This window comes from Sander vitreus, chromosome 5 (genome assembly GCF_031162955.1).
Source record: "Sander vitreus isolate 19-12246 chromosome 5, sanVit1, whole genome shotgun sequence".
In the NCBI taxonomy this organism is placed as follows: domain Eukaryota; kingdom Metazoa; phylum Chordata; class Actinopteri; order Perciformes; family Percidae; genus Sander; species Sander vitreus.
The window spans coordinates 34,953,541-34,973,688 of record NC_135859.1 but is presented as its reverse complement, the minus strand read 5'-3'; the positions used below and the strand labels follow the sequence as shown (position 1 = coordinate 34,973,688).

At 43.0% G+C, this 20,148-nt stretch overlaps 1 protein-coding gene across 2 annotated transcripts in view; it reads right to left on the bottom strand.

Moving 5' to 3' along the window:
- Window positions 1-1,794: 1,794 nt before the first annotated feature.
- Window positions 1,795-20,148, bottom strand: part of tcf7l1b (transcription factor 7 like 1b) — a 71,404-nt gene continuing 53,050 nt past the window's right edge. The window contains exons 5-12 of one of the 2 annotated variants that reach the window (XM_078251648.1): window positions 17,718-17,853; window positions 15,177-15,279; window positions 13,885-13,968; window positions 8,268-8,405; window positions 7,404-7,566; window positions 6,159-6,266; window positions 5,446-5,497; window positions 1,795-2,616 (exon numbers count right to left, since the gene is read on the bottom strand). In XM_078251648.1, the coding sequence (XP_078107774.1) occupies window positions 2,138-2,616; window positions 5,446-5,497; window positions 6,159-6,266; window positions 7,404-7,566; window positions 8,268-8,405; window positions 13,885-13,968; window positions 15,177-15,279; window positions 17,718-17,853 (1,263 nt within the window). In that variant the 3' untranslated portion in view covers window positions 1,795-2,137. The remainder of the gene's footprint in view (window positions 2,617-5,445; window positions 5,498-6,158; window positions 6,267-7,403; window positions 7,567-8,267; window positions 8,406-13,884; window positions 13,969-15,176; window positions 15,280-17,717; window positions 17,854-20,148) is intronic. The other variant, XM_078251649.1, reaches the window with a different exon arrangement.

Here is a 20,148-nt window from a genome sequence, read left to right as displayed (position 1 = left end):
GACGGACATGGTTTACATCTACCGTCACGTTCATCTCAGTAAGCTAGCAAGAGTACCCGACAGACAACTTCCGTGTAGGCTACTTCAAAATAAAAGCACTTCCTGTGACGGTTCGCAGTAAAACTAAATGACTGTTAAACAAATAAGGTTGTGTACCTTTTCACATATCAGCTGTAAATCAAGTACTGTAAATAATGTAAATAGTGAGTTTTAATCACACTATAATTGACCATTTCCTTTAGACTGTTTTAAACTAAACAACATGAAGTTCTTATTTAACACCATCATACACTGGTTAGCCAAAAAATTGTCACTAATCTGGTGATAGCGACTTTCCTACGATGTGAAAAGAGCGTGTGGATTCAACATTAAGTTGTTACATTTAACTATTTTAGAGGCTGTGGACGTTGTTTACTTCATTAATGTGTTTACTGTGTTCATGGACTGAGGATGGGAGGAGGATTGGGTAATCGGTTTCGGATTCGGCAGAATCTTAACCAGTGGATTCGGTATTCAGCCGAACCCCAAAAATCTGGATTTGGTGCATCCCTAGTATTGAGTGCAAAACTCTTAATTTGCAAAGTAACTAAAGTTGTAACAGATGAATGTAGTGGAGTGAAAAGTCCAACATTTCTCTCTGAGATGTAGCGGAGTAGAAGTAGAAAGTGGCCTGAAAAGAAAAGACTCAAGTAAAGTACCTCAACATTTGTACTTAAAGCACCCATATTATGCTCATTTTCAGGTTCATAATTGTACCAGTAAACAGTAACCAATAAACCAGAATAGGTTTACATGGTTTATTTTTCATAACACCATATTTTTGTTGTACTGCACAGCTCTCTCTCACTGCTGCAGATCCTCTTTTCAGCTGGTCTCTGTTTTAGCTACAGAGTGAGACCTCTTTTCTTCTTCTGTACTATCTTTGATTGCACTCGCACATGCTCAGTAGCTCAGATGTAGATCATGTCAGCTAGCTAGCTCCATAGACAGTAAAAGAAAGGCTGTTTCTCCACCTTCAGTCAGTTACAAGGCAGGATTAGCTGGGAGACTTCTAAATGAGGGCGCACATGGAAGTAGTTTTGTAGATTATGGTGAACTTGTGTGTGTTGTAGCAGTGCTTTGCTATTGAGAACGAGGTAGCATGCTAGCGTTAGCGTTAGCATGCTAACACTACGAGCTAACGGTTGCGGTTAGCCAGCACGTTTTGCAGATGTTGACCAGCTGACCCAGAGACTGAAGGCAGGACACATTCAGAAACCGTATCTCACTCAGAACAGCATGGAGGGTTGTTTTTCAAAGTTGGTATGCGTGTGGAAGCACCAGAGACACAAAAGAACACCCCAAATCCCAGAAAATGTGTTTTTTTCATAATATGGGCACTTTAAGTGCAGTACTTGAGTAAATGTACTTAGTTACATTCCACCACTGAATGTGGCAGTAATAAAATGATACCGCTCATTAAATGTTCATTTGTAACACCTACGAAGGGCAGTTATCGAGTTGTTTAGCACTGCGGTCAGTAGCGCGAGAATATGAATCCAGACCACATGACCTCGTTAAAAAATGACAAACACACGGGCTGGTCGAAACGTGAAAAGACCAAGACGAGACATTTGCTTTTAAGAAACAATTTTCAAATGTTTATTTTAACATGTCAAAGAAGGGTGGGGGGGAGGGAGGCACACACTCGTGAATTGAAAAAAAGGGGGGGGGGGCCGGCTGCAATTATTGGCCAGTACTATGACTTCAACTTAACACTAACATTAATCAGCTTTTGGCTAAAAAGAAAACGTGTTTTTGTTCCTTTTTTTATATAAAGAAACGTTATGTACAATGGTTCTTTTATACAAGAGGTTCATTTGATAAATGTCTCATCATCAAAACAAAAAGAAAAGAAACCAGTTCTGCTGTAAAACTTTACAAAAAAATACATTTTGTTTTCATTGAGAGATGGAGAGAAGGAGACGGTCAAATATTGACCAATAATATTTTCTTCCTTTTCATTACATTTATTTTTTTTTAATTTTTTTTTTTTTTTAGAAAAAAAGCAGTTCTAATAGCTATTTTTTGTAAAGAAAAGCAACATACAGCACAACACGCGGGACAAAATGGCATTCTTTTTCTTCTCCTGATTCACTCAGTCGGATTGTTTGGTAACCAAGGAGAGGGGCTGCGACTGGAACAGGGCATGATGGGAGTGAAGGGCTGCCTGATGGAAAGGGGAAGGGGGGGAGAGCATGGAGGGGTGCAGAGAGCTGAAAGGGATTGGCCGGCTGAGGATGGGCGTGGTCGAGTGGCTCCCTGAAGAACCAATCGGGATGGAGAGATGGGAGGAGGAGGAGGAAGAGGAAGAGGAGGAAGAAGAAGATGTGGATCCAGAAGCCTTGCCGGGCAGGGAGAAGTGGTGGTGGTGCATGCGTCCCTCCGGTTTGGTGGTGAGCGACAGCGGCTGGGCCTGCTCCGAGTGCGTGGCGGCCGGCGCGGCCGGCGAGGCCAGGGCGGCCGAGGGCGTGGCGGGCGAGTCCAGCATGCTGCCGTGGGACGACGCCGGGCTGTCGCACATCTTCTCCGAGGGCAGGTACTGCACGCACTGCTTCTTGCTTCGGATGGAGAAGTCTGTGAGGAAAGAAAAGGAGAAGCGAGGACGCTGAATTATGGATCGGCTGCTGGCTGCAAAAATCTGGTTCACGTCCCTCAGGGCTGCCGCTGACAGACGCCAGCGAGCCGTTGTCACAACAGTGAAGACGATGGCAGTGAATGGGACAACGTTCAAATCAAGTTGGAAACACGTTGCAACAGGGAGCGGGTGAAGAAGATGTTAAAGTGCTCATATTATGCTCATCTTCACGTCCATAATTGTATTTAGAGGTTATATCAGAATAGGTTTACATGGTTTAATTTTCAGAAATCACCATATTTTTGTTGTACTGCACATTGCTGCAGCTCCTCTTTTCCCCCTGTGTGTTGAGCTCTCTGTTTTAGCTACAGAGTGAGACATCTCACTTCTGTTACTTCTTTGTTGGGAGTCGCACATGTGCAGTACCTAGGTAAGGACTACTAGCCAGTCAGAAGCAGAGTATGAGGGCGTGCCCTGACAGTAGCTAGGTAAGGACTACTAGCCAGTCAGAAGCAGAGTATGAGGGCGTGCCTGACAGTACCTAGGTAAGGACTACTAGCCAGTCAGAAGCAGAGTATGAGGGCGTGCCCTGACAGTAGCTAGGTAAGGACTACTAGCCAGTCAGAAGCAGAGTATGAGGGCGTGCCCTGACAGTACCTAGGTAAGGACTACTAGCCAGTCAGAAGCAGAGTATGAGGGACGTGCCCTGACAGTACCTAGGTAAGGACTACTAGCCAGTCAGAAGCAGAGTATGAGGGCGTGCCCTGACAGTACCTAGGTAAGGACTACTAGCCAGTCAGAAGCAGAGTATGAGGGACGTGCCCTGACAGTACCTAGGTAAGGACTACTAGCCAGTCAGAAGCAGAGTATGAGGGCGTGCCCTGACAGTACCTAGGTAAGGACTACTAGCCAGTCAGAAGCAGAGTATGAGGGCGTGCCCTGACAGTAGCTAGGTAAGGACTACTAGCCAGTCAGAAGCAGAGTATGAGGGCGTGCCCTGACAGTACCTAGGTAAGGACTACTAGCCAGTCAGAAGCAGAGTATGAGGACGTGCCCTGACAGTACCTAGGTAGGACTACTAGCCAGTCAGAAGCAGAGTATGAGGCGTGCCCTGACAGTACCTAGGTAAGGACTACTAGCCAGTCAGAAGCAGAGTATGAGGGCGTGCCCTGACAGTACCTAGGTAAGGACTACTAGCCAGTCAGAAGCAGAGTATGAGGGCGTGCCACTCTAGCAGCTAGGCGAGCATTATAACGTGTGTTCCAAAGTGACCACGTTTGTCTCTGAAGTAAAGGCTGGACTACAACAGAGCTGTTTGGAGCAGTTTGTGAACAGTGTTTTCTGTTGGAGATGGTAAGTCCCTTTGGGGGGGACTTTGGGCTTTTTCACTTTGTAAACCTATAACATGCACAAAAAAGATATATAACACAATAAAGGAAAGGGAAAAAGCCAAAAAGCATAATATGAGCACTTTAAACATGCTTGCAACCACGCATTATGTAATAAAATGTCAAAATGTGATAAATGTATACTTCCATTATGTAATAATCTGACGCATTTTGTAAACCCTGAACAAAATGTATAATACATTTAGTGATGAAAGATAATACTAATCTACTGAACAAATAGTTTATTTTTGAAATGAATTTGGAGTTGCCGTGATTCACGCTACAATTCATAAAATAAACCTGACAATGTTCTAAAAAAATGGAATGAAGACATCCATTTTGGTTTGTTATTACATAATACACCACGTTACATGTTTGTGCAACCCTCGCATTTTGTAGAAAGACATTTATAACATATATCGGGTTCAGGTATTTATTACAAAATGCGGCAGATTATTACATAATGCGTTGTTACAAGATGGTTTGCATTTTAGAGCTGCAAAGATGAATCAATTAGGAATCTATTAAATGAATCGCCAACTATTTTGATAAATCAGTTTGAGTCATTTATTATGATAAAAAAGTCAGAAATCTCTGCATGCAGCTTTCTTAAATGTGAATATGTTCTAGTCTCTTCTCTCCTCTGGGACAGGAAACTGAATATCTTTGAGTTGGGGACAAAACGAGACGTTTGAGGACGTCATCTTGCAGCCCTAGTGCATGTATGATGGGAAAAAAAAGAAACATGACATCTGAATGTGCACTGAAGGGTGGAAGGCTGTCTTATTTTGGACACATTACAGCAGACATACCTGCCACTATTAGCACTGAACCTCATAAGCTGCTTGTCAACGTACAGAAGCAGGGAAAGAAGTCAGGACGTGTTAGTGAAGGAAAAGAATCCATGCAGGAAAGGTAGATAAACAAAACAAAACATAAAGCCCTCGCTACAGTTATTACAAGGTAGCCCCAGGTTTCCACAAGTTCAATTCTAGACTTTTGAAGACCTTTTTAATACCATTAAGGCTATGTATAGAGAGAGAGAGAGAGAGAGAGAGAGAGAGAGGGAGAGAGAGAGAGAGAGAGAGAGAGAGAGAGAGGGAGAGAGAGGGAGAGAGAGAGAGAGAGAGAGAGAGAGAGAGAGAGACGGAGAGAGAGACAGAGAGAGACAGACAGAGAGAGAGAGAGACAGAGGGAGAGAGAGACAGACGGAGAGAGAGACAGAGAGAGAGAGAGAGAGAGAGAGGCAGCTAGCAGATAGTGAGGACATGTTTGCTGTATGTGACAAAAAAAATTTTAGCCTAAAAACGTGTGACATCGCTTAGAGCACCTTTAAGACATTTTTAAGACTTTTAAGACCCCGCCGGTACCCTGTATTATCTCTTATTCCAGTTTGTGAAGAATAAAATCCAAATAAAGAAAGAAGAAAAGGCCCCTTACCTTCTGGTTTCGAGTCAGGTTTGTTGTCTCTCTTCCTCTTTTTCCGCTTTCCCTGCACGGAGAAAACAATGCTGTTAAAAACATCATCATCATCATCACAGTGATAGGAAACCCCTTCAACCACCTTGACGTATAGACCCAATCACAGGGTTCGTTAACGATAACGTCCGTCCCGTGTGTATGTAGGAATGAGAACACGAGTCTGCCGTTTCCCAATCCTGTCTGACATTCAGTTAGAAGCCCATAGTTCCTACTAAAGACGTACTGTAGATCTAAATAAAGTGTCACAAATATGTAGTTTCATTATTTCAAAAGGCTCAATCATTTTAACAGCTGGGCTCTGTAGATTGAATCAAACGTTAAGACCCGCGCGGAAACCCTGATCAAAGCAACACAGAAATACAGAAAATGATCCCAGCAGAGACCACAGACAGGTCAGACCCCCGTGCTGAACTGGATCTCTTTAAACGGTACAGTTACGGCTGAATATGACAACAGAAATGAAACAGCCGATTTCACATATCTCCACGATTCAAATGGACGGCCTTTTGTCTACCCGGAAGTTGACTGTTCTTTCAGCGAGACGTCACGGTGATTTGGTTTAGAACAAAAGTGTTATTTCTAAAATGAACTAACAGAGTCGTGTTTGACTCAAACTAACTTCCTGTACTCCTGTGTGATATAAAAGCTGATGATGGAAACGTGCTACTCACATAGTTATCTCGTGCTGACCAGCCCGGGTAGAGCTGCGAGTGCAGTTGCCTCTCTTTTCTTGCCAGCTCGTAGTATTTGGCCTGTTCCTCTCTGGACAGGGAATGCCACTGTGGACAGAGACAGCACATATCTCAGGGCTGCTGAACACACACGTCACACAGGCAACCTATACACGCACGCACGCACACACACACACACGCACACACGCAGAGACACACACGCACGCACGCACGCACGCACATACACACACACACACACAGAGAGACACACACACACACACAAAGAGACACCCACATACACACACACAGAGACACACGCAGACACACACACACGCACGCAGAGACACACACACACGCAGAAACACACACACAGACACACACACACACAGAGACACACGCAGACACACACACACACGCACACACACACGCACAGACACACGCACGCACACACACACACAGAGACACACACACACACACACACACACACACACAAAGAGACACCCACATACACACACACAGAGACACACGCAGACACACACACACGCACGCAGAGACACACACACACACACACGCAGAGACACACGCAGACACACGGAGACACAAACGCAGAGACACACACACACACACACACACACACGAGACACACGCAGACACACGGAGACACAAACGCAGACACACACACACACACACATGCAGAAACACACACACAGAGACACACACACACGCAGAGACACACACACACACACACACGCAGAGACACACGCAGACACACACACGCAGGCAAAGACACACACATACACGCAGAGAGAAGGACACACACACACACACACACACACACGCAGAGACACACGCAGACACACGGAGACACAAACGCAGAGACACACACGCAGAGACACACGCAGACACACAGAGACACAAACGCAGAGACACACACACACACACACACATGCAGAAACACACACACAGAGACACACACACACGCAGAGACACACACACACACACACACGCAGAGACACACGCAGACACACACACGCAGGCAAAGACACACACATACACGCAGAGAGAAGGACACACACACACACACACACACAACCTCTTTTGGGGAGTGGGTTATCTTTCACATTTTTTGATGGGGGACAAATCTCCCTCTTCTAAATATTGGAGGAAGACATATCCCCCTGCAGCCCCCCCCCCCCTAAAAAAGAAATCGAGGCCTATGCTCCCACGGCCGTCCGTGCTACTCACCCGTCTGCCGAGGATCTGGTTGATGGCGGCGCTCTCCTTCAGAGTACACTCCGCCACTACTTTGGCTCTCATCTCCTTCATGTACAGCATGAAAGCATTCAGGGGTTTCTTGATGTGAGGCCTCTTGTCCTCTTCTTTCTTGGGAGGAACGGGGGATTTCCTGCTAATCCCAAACGTCAAAAAAAATAAAATGCCGTTAATAAACCCTGAGCGGTGGGAGAGGTGCGGTAGGGCTGCACGATACCAGGGAGAGGATTCTGTGAGCCGAGATGTAAAACAAACAGACTTAAAGTGCTCATATTATTATATTATGCTTTGTGGCTTTTCCCCTTTCCTTTATCGTGATATATACAGTATCTGTTTAGTGCAAAGCCCTTCCTTCATGTCCTACGATGTCTTATGTTGATCTTATGTTGATTTGACGTCAATTTTAGAATGTTTTTTTCTGTTACATGTTTGTGTTGTGAAGCAACATTGTCGGGGACAATAAAGTATGTTCTATTCTATAAAATATGGGATACGTGAGAACGTTGTTGAATATCGCGATAACTACATTACTAGCGAGAAATAAACAGATATTTAAGTGTACTCAGTTCTGCTGCTTTCAGTATTCTGCTCCAATATAACAAAGTGCTCGTTGACTTTAAAACAAATGAAAGGAAATAATATCTAACATCATTGCACTGAACACATTGAACATTGAATTGAACATAAAGGCTCCACTAAAAAAAGAATGACAGTTCCATTTTAATGTGCAGTTTTCTGACGATATTTTCTTTTGACTAACACCGCGACGTGTTGGTGTAAACGACATGTTGTGCGGCGATAACAGCAGGGTTTGAAACAGGTTTTAAAGGTTCTTACGCATGCATGGAGGGGCTCATGTCGCTGGGCTCCTGTTTGATGGCCGGGGACACGATGGCCGGGTGGGGGATGCCCGTCTGGTGGAGGCCGTGCGGGGGCGGAGTCACCATGTGAGGGGAGAAACGGCTGGACACCAAGCTGTGATGGAGACAAGGTTTGATCAGTCGGTGGGAAACGTATTCAGATGGTATGCATTTCAGAGCTGCAAAGATGAATCAACTGTTGAATGAATCGCCAACTATTTTCATAATCTGTTATAATCTTCATAGTCATTTGTTTTATGAAAAAAAACAGTCAAATGTTCTCTGATTCCAGCTTCTGTAATGTGAATATGTTCTAGTTCCTTCACTCCTCTGACAGTAAACTGAATATCTGTGCGTGTGCGTATAGGTTGCCTACTGAACATGTCATAAGGTGTGTGTGTGTGTGTGTGTGTGTGTGTGTGGGGAGGGGTTACATACTGAACATGTCATAAGGTGTGTGTGTGTGTGTGGGTTACATACTGAACATGTCATAAGGTAAGTGTGTGTGTGTGTGTGTGTGGGGGGGGTTTACATACTGAACATGTCATAAGGTAAGTGTGTGTGTGTGTGTGTGTGTGGGGAGGGGTTACATACTGAACATGTCATAAGGTAAGTGTGTGTGTGCGTGTGTGTGTGCGCGTGTGTCTGTGTGTGCGTGTGTATAGGTTGCATACTGAACAAGTCATAAGGTGTGTGTGTGTGTGTGTGTGTGTGTGTGTGTGTAGAGGTTGCATGTGTGACATGTTAAAAGAATTAAAATGGAGTCATTTTCCATACTGGAGTGTGTGCCAGTGCGGTTCGTTACAATGCTCCATTGTGCTAACAATTGGAAATAAAAGCGAGACACTTTTGTGAAAGGTGTTCTGTGTGTGCACGGGGCTGTCGGAGCGCTCTCTGGAACGTGGTAAGGAAAGTGGTTTCAGGTGTCACGGCCATGCTGTCGCCATGGCAACAACACACTCCACTTTTCCGCAGCCATTGCTGAATAAAAAGGGGCTTTTGAAGAACTCTTTATTTGGACAAAAAGGCAGGCATGTAACTCATTGTACGTATGAGTTTAGTCCGGACGGACGCAGTGGGCACTGATAACCCCGACCGATTAAACGTTGCCTCCTGTTGCCTTCACAGAGCCCTCCACACTTCAGTGCACGTTTTGATGTTCTTTTTTTCTATTATAAATGCATTAGAGCTGCAACTAACAATGATTCATCTGTTGATTATTTTATGGATTAACAGATGAGCTGTTTAGTCTCTAAAATGTCAGAAAATGGTGAAAAGTGTGGATCAGTGTTTCCTAAAAGCCCAAGATGACGTCCTCAAATGTCTCGTTTTGTCCCCAACTCAAAGATATTCAGTTTACTGTCCCAGAGGAGAGAAGAGACTAGAAAATATTCACATCTAACAAGCTGAAATCTAAGAATTTTTGACTTTTTTTCCATAAAGAATGACTCAAACCGATAAAATCTATTATCGAAATAGTTGGCGATTTATTTTACAGTTGACAACTAATTGATTCATGTTTGCAGGTCTGGAATAATTACACAAGTTTCCACGGTTTCCTTCTTAAAAAAGGGACTCAAACCGATTAAGTTTGAGTTTTCTATAATGACCCTGACTGATTCTAACCGTTGGAGTCCAGGCTGCAAACACTCACACACAGACTAAAGTTAGAAGCTCGTTTTGACTCCTCGTTCAACATTTACTCTCTGACTGAGTATAAAATCTGACCTAAAGGAAGAAATGGGTTTAAATACATGAGGTCTAATAGTATATCTGTTGCTAGGAACTGATATTTGGCTTTATTTTCCTCCTTTTGCCTTGAACCACTCAATAATTCATGCTGTATAAACAAGGAGGTGCCACATGGTTCCCTGGGTGATAAACCTATACCGACTAAGTCTGTAAACATCCCACTTGGTCCCTGATGAATGCTGCTCCAAGGGATGGCACGCAGTCAAAATAATGCTCCCAATGCAGTCTGGGTAAATTATAGTGTGGTCTAGACCTACTCTATTTGTAACGTGTCCCGAGATAACTTCTGTTAGGCTTTGACACAAGAAATAAAACTGAATTGAAATAAGATTGTATTCATTCTTTAATTCTTTCTTGCTTCATTTTATACCTCATTATATATTAACAACTTGAACGTTACATCTTCTAGATACAAATAATGTAAACAATTAACCATTCCGACTTCATAATAAAGTTGAAATTAGGTTTTTTATTCCTACTTTAATTGCTTCATTTTTTACTTAGTAATAATCACACTTTTAAAGTGGCCATATTATGCTCATTTTCAGGTTCATAATTGTATTTAGAGGTTGTACCAGAATAGGTTTACATGGTTTAATTTTCAAAAAACACCATATTTATGTTGTACTGCACATTGCTGCAGCTCCTCTTTTCACCCTGTGTTCAGGTCTCTGTTTTAGCTACAGAGTGAGACCTCTCACTGCTGTAACATCTTTGTTGGCAGTCGCACATGCTCAGTAGCTAGGTAAGGCCTACATGAGCTAGCTAGCTGTTTCTCCAACTTCAGTAGTACAAGGCAGGATTAGCTGGGAGACTTCTTCTAAACGAGGGCGTACTTCCACCTTTGTGTTGAATACCTGCAGAACAGGGACATTAAGTAGTTCTATACAATTTATTTTGTAGATTAGGGGGAATTTGTGTGTGTTGTAGCAGTGTTTTGCCATTGAGAACGAACTAGCATGCTAGCGCTAGCTTGCTAACGGTTAGCCCCCTAGCCCCCTCGTCTCGGCTAGTGACGTAGAAAGCCGTGCAGATGTTGACCAGCTGACCCAGAGACTGAAGGCAGGACACATTCAGAAACCGTATCTCACTCAGAACAGCATGGAGGTTTTTTTTTCAAAGTGTGTATGCGTGTGGAAGCACCAGAGACACTAAATAACTCCCCAAATCCCAGAAAAGGTGATTTTTTTTTATAATATGGACACTTTAAAGTGATATCTTTTAGATGAACAAATGCAGACAAAGTTAAGGACAGCTAAATATTGAAGTTGGTGCGGCATTTAGCTTGCACCAAATCTGACGCATTAACAAGTGTGAAAAAAAGCTTCTGTGAGGTGTGCTGTGATTGTTGTGAGTCCGTCTAAGGACGGTGCTGCACATCCTATTGATCACAGAGACGCTTCTGAATATTTCATCTCGTACCAACACCGGAAGGCTCGCTACAAATCTGCCCAATATAGAAAAAAGAAGAGGGTCAGAGAGTTTAGTCTGATTGGACATGCAGGTTCAGATGAGCTTTGATTTGTCGTTATCGATTCTCAGCCCTTTCATCTCTGCCGTGTGTGTGTGTGTGTGTGTGTGTGTGTGTGTGTTCGTTCTCAGAACATTGCCCTGACCACAGAAGTTTCGCTCCAGGAGAAAAGACTGGAGAGGAGTGCTGAATGCCAATAACACCTTCGCACTATTTAACAAGCTGAACTTGTGCTGCGATGGACTTAAACCTCGGATCCCTTCGTGCTCCCGACGCCGCTGCCTGTTCATGATCTGACAATTTTGTCAGAAGTCGAAAGTGTGTTATTCAAAAAAGAAGAAGATTTTTCTATAAAAATGTTGCCAACACATTTTAACAACAGGGGGTGGAAACCACAGAGGACCTCACCGATAACATCACGATGCAGCAAGTCTGCGATAATCAATATATTGCCTGACAATCCTATAAAGATCCATCACGGTATCGGTCTAAATATGAATATAAAATGCCTGTGAGAAGCTTAAGTGAAGGTTTTCAGTCTGTAAATTAAAATGACACAACTATAGATCAACTATGGGTTCAGACTTTTAGACTTAAAGTGCTCACATTATGCTCATTTTCATAATTGTATTTAGAGGTTATATCAGAATAGGTTTACATGGTTTAATTTTCAAAAAAAACACCAAATTTTTGTTGTACTGCACATTGCTGCAGCTCCTCCTTTCACCCTGTGTGTTGAGCTCTCTGTTTTAGCTACAGAGTGAGACCTCTCACTGCTGTAACATCTTTGTTGGAAGTCGCACATGCTCAGTAGCTAAGTAAGGACTACTAGCCAGTCAGAAGCAGAGTATGAGGGCGTGCCCTGACAGTACCTAGGTAAGGACTACTAGCCAGTCAGAAGCAGAGTATGAGGGCGTGCCCTGACAGTACCTAGGTAAGGACTACTAGCCAGTCAGAAGCAGAGTATGAGGGCGTGCCCTGACAGTACCTAGGTAAGGACTACTAGCCAGTCAGAAGCAGAGTATGAGGGCGTGCCCTGACAGTACCTAGGTAAGGACTACTAGCCAGTCAGAAGCAGAGTATGAGGGCGTGCCCTGACAGTACCTAGGTAAGGACTAGAGACACCGCCTACCAAGAGTCTGGGTCTGTCCGAGGTTTCTTCCTAAAAGGGAGTTTTTCCTCGCCACTGTCGCATTAGCTACTGCTAATATTTGCTCTTGAGGCAATCACTGTAATAGCTGGGGCTTTGTAAATTACAGAGTGTGGTCTAGACCTACTCTATCTGTAAAGTGTCTCGAGATAACTCAGATGCACGTTTGTCTCTGAAGTAAAGGCTGGACTACAATAGAGCTGTTTGGAGCAGTTTGTGAACAGTGTTTTCTGTTGGAGATGGTAAGTCCCTTTGGGGGGGGCTTTTTCACTTTGTAAACCTATAACATGCACAAAAAAAATATAAGATATATAACACAATAAAGGAAAGGGGAAACGCCAAAAAGCATAATATGAGCACTTTAAACGTAGCTGGGGCGTCTGTTATTTTCCTCAAACTGCTGTCCGCCATCCCGTTGGAAACCTCTTCCTCTCGACTCGTTAACTTCTGTTCAACTTTCCCTCGTTTATGTGTTGAGCGCCGCCTCGAGGAGCCATGAAGCAGCGACGCTGGGAGCAGGGAAATCTATTCAGCACTAGGGCTGGGTACCGAATTCAATACTTTTTAGGCACCGGCCAAATTGCCTCTCAAGGGTCGAAAGATGCCTCGCCATTCAATACCCACTTTCAATACCTAAGGAGTAAATCTCATCAGCATCGGTGAGCCAATAAGCACGCAGCGTGCTTCTGCCAAGATCTAATAATGTCTGTGATTGGCTGTGTAACGTTACACGTCGTAGAGACACAGAGCCGTACTCACGTAGTAGAAGCTGAAAAATAAAAAGATTTGTGCTGTAATGTGTAATGTTGTAATTTCTTTTTGTTTTATAAAATTGCTATCGAAAAAACTATCGTTTAGGACCCGGTATCAAAGTCACTGTGTTGGTATCAGTACCCATATTGGAAAACCTTTGATTGATACCCAGCCCTATTTAGAGGGCCTTTATTCATTAAAATATCCATATTTGGCACCAGGGTATTGATTATCGTAGCGCACGAAGAAGGAAAACAATATATTGCCGTATCGATATTTTGTACCAACGCTATTTAACAATGCAAACAATGGAGGTTTAAAAAATGCACAGCAGCCATTTCTTTTAGTGTTTAAAAAGGCTGGCGCAGAAAGCAGGAGAAACATGATTACAGCATATCATAGCAGCAGCAGATATTACATGTCTCCCTTTGGGAGGGGGGGGGGAGTGGCCGAACATGATCTGCTCACCTGGACATGGATGCATTCATCGCCAGCGCTGGGTAGGGGTGACGGAATCCCCCCGGAGGGATGGAGTACATGGGCTGGCCCTGCCTGAGAGACGGAGGGAGACAAGACAGTGATTATCTGGTTTACTTCTATCATTATTATCATTATTATTATATCAGATGTATGTACTCCTTGTTATTGTTGTTTGTTTGTTTGTTTGTTTATATGCTTTGGCAACACAGATGTATTGATTTTGTCATGTCAATAAAGCAAATTGAAAATGGAAAAAAAAAAAAGGAACTAAATTGACAGGGAGACAGACAGACGGAGACAGAGAGACAGACGGAGACAGACAGAGACAGAGAGACAGACGGAGACAGAAGGAGACAGACGGAGATAGACGGAGAGAAGGAGACAGAGAGACAGACGGAGACAGAGAGACAGACAGAGACAGATGAAGACAGAAGGAGACAGAGAGAGACAGACGGAGACAGAGAGAGACAGCGACAGACGGAGACAGAGAGAGACAGAAGGAGACAGAGACAGACAGACGGAGACAGAAGGAGACAGAGAGAGACAGAAGGAGACAGAGAGCGACAGAGAGAGACAGAAGGAGACAGAGAGAGACAGAAGGAGACAGAGAGAGACAGACGGAGACAGAAGGAGACAGAGAGAGACAGAGAGAGACAGAAGGAGACAGAGAGAGACAGAAGGAGACAGAGAGACAGAGAGAGACAGACGGAGACAGAGAGAGACAGAGAGAGCCAGACGGAGACAGAGAGAGACAGAAGGAGACAGAGAGAGACAGAAGGAGACAGAGAGAGACAGAGAGAGACAGACGGAGACAGACAGAGACAGTGTGCTGCTGACAGCTAACCCAGCAGCACTAATCCTCCACTCATCACCTCCAACCCTCTGCCTGTGGAACAGCAGCGTTGCGATTGATTACGAGAGCCGTACCAAAAGCCATAAATGTTCACAAAAATTCCTCCCGCTGAACTCAAATGTTCCCATTTATTTTTGTTCCGATACGGTGCACCTGCAGTCTAGTTTTAGCTCTAGATGGGGTGGGACAGGGGGACAATAATGTCTGTAGATTTGTATGACTTTATGCATCTGTATTGTATATGTTGAGCTGTAAATACTTTGTCTGTATTTCATTGCACCATCTACTTGCCCAGGGACTACGGGCGGAAACTAGCAACCTGGCACAAGACATCTATTCATGTATGTTTGTACACTGTCCCTGTTCAAAGAAATGCATTACAATTACAATCTGGCTGAGTGGACAGCTGACTATAAGCGTGACTTACTGCTGCATGAACCAGCCCAGAGGGTGTGCGATGGATCCGACCGCGCCGGGAGATAGCGGGTAGTACGGAGAGAGCTCTGACGGGTGAGGGGTCCGAGGAATACCTGCGGGGGGAGAGACGGAAGAAAGCAGCTTTAAAAAAAAAAAAATGCAGCTTCTTACATAGAGGACTTACTGAAAACAATATTTACCATCATCTTTGATTGATTGATTAACTGAGGAGGTTTTATTTCAAATATGTAAAGAACAGAAACAGCAGACAACAAATAAAACAAAATGCATGAATAATAATGTAAATAACTAAAAACGAAATGTTTCGAAACTGAACCGGACTGAACGTTGACATATACCCTTCTTTGATTATCCTTCCTTTAATATTAGTCTATATAATTCATAATTCCTGCTTTTTTAACTAAAGAATTAGGTACAATTCCCTAAAAAGGAGGTTTATTGACCATGAATTCCAAAAATAAGTATAAAACTATATAAGTTGGTGGTGGTGTTCATACATGGTAGTGAAAGTAATATATTTTAAAAAAGCGCCAAAAACATTGAAAAAAAAGCGGCTAAAATCGAAAAAAAGAGACAAAGACGCCAGAAAAAGTGTTGATTTTCAGTTTTGGAGGATGACGCATGGTCCAAAGGTTAAACTTATTATTCCACCCCCGTGTCCAAAAATCACTGATTGTTAAATCGGCCCTTTCTCATACCCAAAATCATTTTCAAATTGACATTTATTACAAAAAAAGAGGAACATAAAATAGGAAAGAATACATTTCAGAAACTCAAAAGACAACAATCGCTGTACTCTTGGTACTCCGTACTCTAGGGTTGAAAGGGTCGCTGTATAAAGTTTGTAGTTTCATCCTTTCACTCTGGGGATTACAATACTGAGTTTTCAAGGTGAAAAAAAGTAACAAAATGTCCATAGAAACTTGCTCTGTACGTTTCAAACAGAAACAGTTTCCTTTTCAGACGTCGTGACCCTGTCAAGCGTGCGTTTGTTGGTGCACGTCACAGTGTCTGCCTCCTGCTTTCTGCGGATGATTCAATATTTCTTCTCAGCTTGGTCACGTTGGTTACTATTTGAATTCATCTTAACTGATGCTTTGACAAAATGTAGCTTTTACAGCCACCTGTCGAGATTACTGACAGTCTGTATGTGGAATTTCACTTCGGAAGGTAATTTGAAAGGTCATTTTCCAATACTATGGTGTCTGAGTGACTAATGTGAAGAAAACATCTTTTAAATTGGTCCTGCGAGAACTGCAGCACCTGTAAACCAGGCTGAACACCAAACCCACCAGACTCCATTTAAATAAACAGCCATTTTAGCGTGTATAGAGCCAGCATATTTCCACATGTAAATGGGTGAAAAGGGTTTATTTCAACCAAACCAGAGTGGTGATTGTTGGAACAGTGGAAAGACGAACCAAGACGGCTTTTGATAGTTTTATTTAGTTTCTGTTGACTTTGAATGAAGTGTGTTTTACAATGATAAAATCACTGTTTATTTACATGGAGTCTGGTGGGTTTGGTGATGGGGATTTTCGGGGCTGTTTCATGTTAAACAAAAAGGATCTTTTTCATAATGTTGTCAGACACTTAGAATAATAATCTGAGCCTGTTGGTGGCAAAAACAGAACTTTTAGTGGACGGAAACTAAGTATGTATATTGACAAAAAAGCGATTCAAGCTCTACCGATTCAAAATCGATTCATATTTTTTAATAAAATAAAAATAAAAAATGTAATTGTATGTCCACTGCAATCACATGGAAAAAGTAACTACATTTACATACTGTGAATCGTTTTTTGAATCGAGAATCGATTATGAATTGAATCTTGAGCCTAAAAATCCAATCGTGAAAGTTTCTGAATCGTGCACGCCTAACAGCTTGTGCTGGGGGCTTAATACTGGACAAAGATTGTTATTCCCATTAGACATAAAAAGATGGGAAAATAGGGCCTAGGCTGTAAAAAACAAAACACAGTTACACTGAGAACAGTGGTTCTCAAACGTTTTCAATAATGTACCCCTTTTGAATTGTGTTTTAGTACCTCTGACCAGCGATAGATCTACCAAACAGCAGCCATGTGACTGAAAAACATTTAAACGCTGATGAAAAAAGGCAACAAAAACTGGAGTCGGTGGAAAGAAGGAAGTAAGGCAAGAATAGGTGGAAAATAGTATCAAAAACTTCGCAAAAAGCGACAGACTTGTAAAAAAAAAAAACACAGTAGAAAGAAGGAAGACAAACGTCGAAAAAAGTGACAAAAACCTTGAAAAAGGCGGAATTGTTTTTTGAAAAAAAGCGAAAAAAAACTTCGACAAACAAAAGGAAGGAAGGAAAGAAGGAACGAAGGAAAGAAGGAAAGAAGAGGTCGAAAATAGTGACAAAAAGCGACAAAAACCTTTTTTTTAAAAGCGCTCCCGTACCCCCTGCAGTCCTCCAAAGTACCCCTAGGGGTACACGTACCCCCATTTGAGAACCACTGCTCTGAGATGTACAGTGTGCAGTGAAGTGGATCCGAGCCATTACCTGTCTTTGGGTCGAGGATCTCTGGGGAGAGGTGTGACGGTGGCGTGCCGGGGGAGAAGTGTTCATTGCTGTAGGTGATGAGGGGCGTCAGAGGGTGGACGTGGTGGGCGTGCTGCACCACGGGGACCTTATTGGACTGTTGGTGAAGACAAAAACACAGACAAACACACACATGGCAGTTAGGAGCAAGAAGTGAGCAACGTGCAACACGTGTCTGACACATAACATTGACAACAGTTGGATTTGAGTTACCTAGCACATGTTGAAAAACACCAAACAATGATTCTTTCAAGACAGAGATATTCAAAAAGGGGTCTGTGACCCCTAGGGGGTCCTCAGAGTAAATGCAGGGGGGCCGCCAAATTATGTTTAAAATGTTTTTGAAAGTTTCTTTTTTCAAAAGTTCAAATATGTCTGGGGGGGGGGGGGGCTCGGCATGTTGGCTTCCCTGCAACTATTCAACAATACATGAAGAGAGAAACATAAAAACATATAGTGTTTACATATAAATAAATAAAAAAGGGACAGAGGAAAGAAAAAGAGGAGAGAAAAGGACAAGTAATCATAAAAACAAAACAAATATGATGTTAGGACACTGATAATGTAAATTCTTTTTCCCAGAATATTTGAATGTTAAAGGAGAAAGAGGGAATGTTATCCATCTACGCCAAGGCCAAATGAATGTTAAATCTGTGTGAGCATCAAAACGAACTACATGACTTTTCTTAGATCTAACTTAGACTTTTGTATTTAGCACATTTTGATTGTTATTTATTCATCATCTGCTCGTATCATTAACGTTTTAGACACACACGTGGTGATAATAACGGTCCAAAATGATGTACAATTGCGCATGTCTTTGTTCGTATACGTCACATTCTCTTGAGGCAAGAAACACCTAAGCCCCCCCACCAAATACATGCCCCTAAAGGCTGTTTGATGCTTCTGCGTCGAATCAACGGTGTACCCCAGCAGACCCCTCTGTGTCGGAGCTCGACGTGCACCTCCAAAAATGTGTAACTTTGACCGCAAGGACTGTGATTGGTCAGCTGGTCCTGTGTGTTGATAGTCGGTGTTTCAAGCAGCCTACTGTGGGGAGTAGCAACATGCTAGTTCACTGACATCAGCTTTTCAAATAAACTCAGACATATTGAGGGGGTTATCTGTTTGTAAAGTGTCTATATATGTCAGTAACGTTTTGAAATTAGCACTTGGCCAGCAAGCAGTACTTTGTGGGCAGTTGTGCTAAAGTTAGCTTGCTAACATAACATAAACTGGCTGGCAGGCACCTCGCAAATAACCTCAGACTTATCGCCCCCCTAGCGTTATGGCGGTGAGATGCACCGCGATGCAAAGCAACCCCGACGCAGAACTCTGAAAGGGTCACGACGCCGTAGGAGCGACGGCGTGGCTACGGCGTGGCGTTGACGCAGAAGCATAAAGCAGCTTTAAGTCTTCCTCAAACCTCGGGAAAACAATGAAAGCTATCATGCTTGTGGCTAAAAAAAAAAAAAACGAGCTTATAACTATCCCTCAGTGTAGACCACAACTCTGTTGCCCATTGTTCAAAAGAAACACACGGTGTAAGGAGAGGGCATCATGTGTGAATGCCCTCTCCGGTAAACATCACATCAGACTGTGTGCTGTGTGCGTGTGACCGGCCCTGTGATGCAATCTGGACCGGCCCCAAGGAACACTAAAAAGCCCTGCTGACACATGCCAAGACCATTACGGCTGTTTAAGCCGAGAACTGTTTGTTCAATCTGAGAAGAAAAACAACAGAGCCACGCAGTCCAAAAGTCACACCACGGAGCCACAGACCAACACAAGCAGCCGAAGGTAAACTGGACAGCCGTAAACAAGTGGAGACATCATCATCCCACTGTGTCTCACGGAAGTCACTTGATGGGGAAGAAGAAGCAGACGCCCATTGGGTGGATTACACCACCACGTTACACTGCAGACCACCCTAACTATTACAGTTAGAAAAACACTGTGTAACTTTAGATAAAGTGGGAAAGAACAGGAAATCCAGAGCACTGGTGGTACTACTACTCAAGTAGTACGTTCATGTGGATTTTTTTATTTTAGTGTCTTTTCTTTTATTGTCCATATTATTCATGTGGATTTGTTATTTTATCATCCTGTTTATGATGTATGTGTATCTTGTGTGTGATGTCTTTAAGCTACTGGGACCTTGAATTTCCCCTTGGGGATCAATAAAGTATCTATCTATCTATCTATCTATCTATCTATCTATCTACTGTACTTAAGTACATATGTTGAGGTACTTGTACTTTACTTGAGTCTTTTCTTTTCAGGCCACTTTCTACTTCTACTCCGCTACATTTAAGAGAGAAATATTGTACTTTTTACTCCACTACATTACTCTGTTACAGCTTTAATTACTAGTTACTTTACACATTAAGAT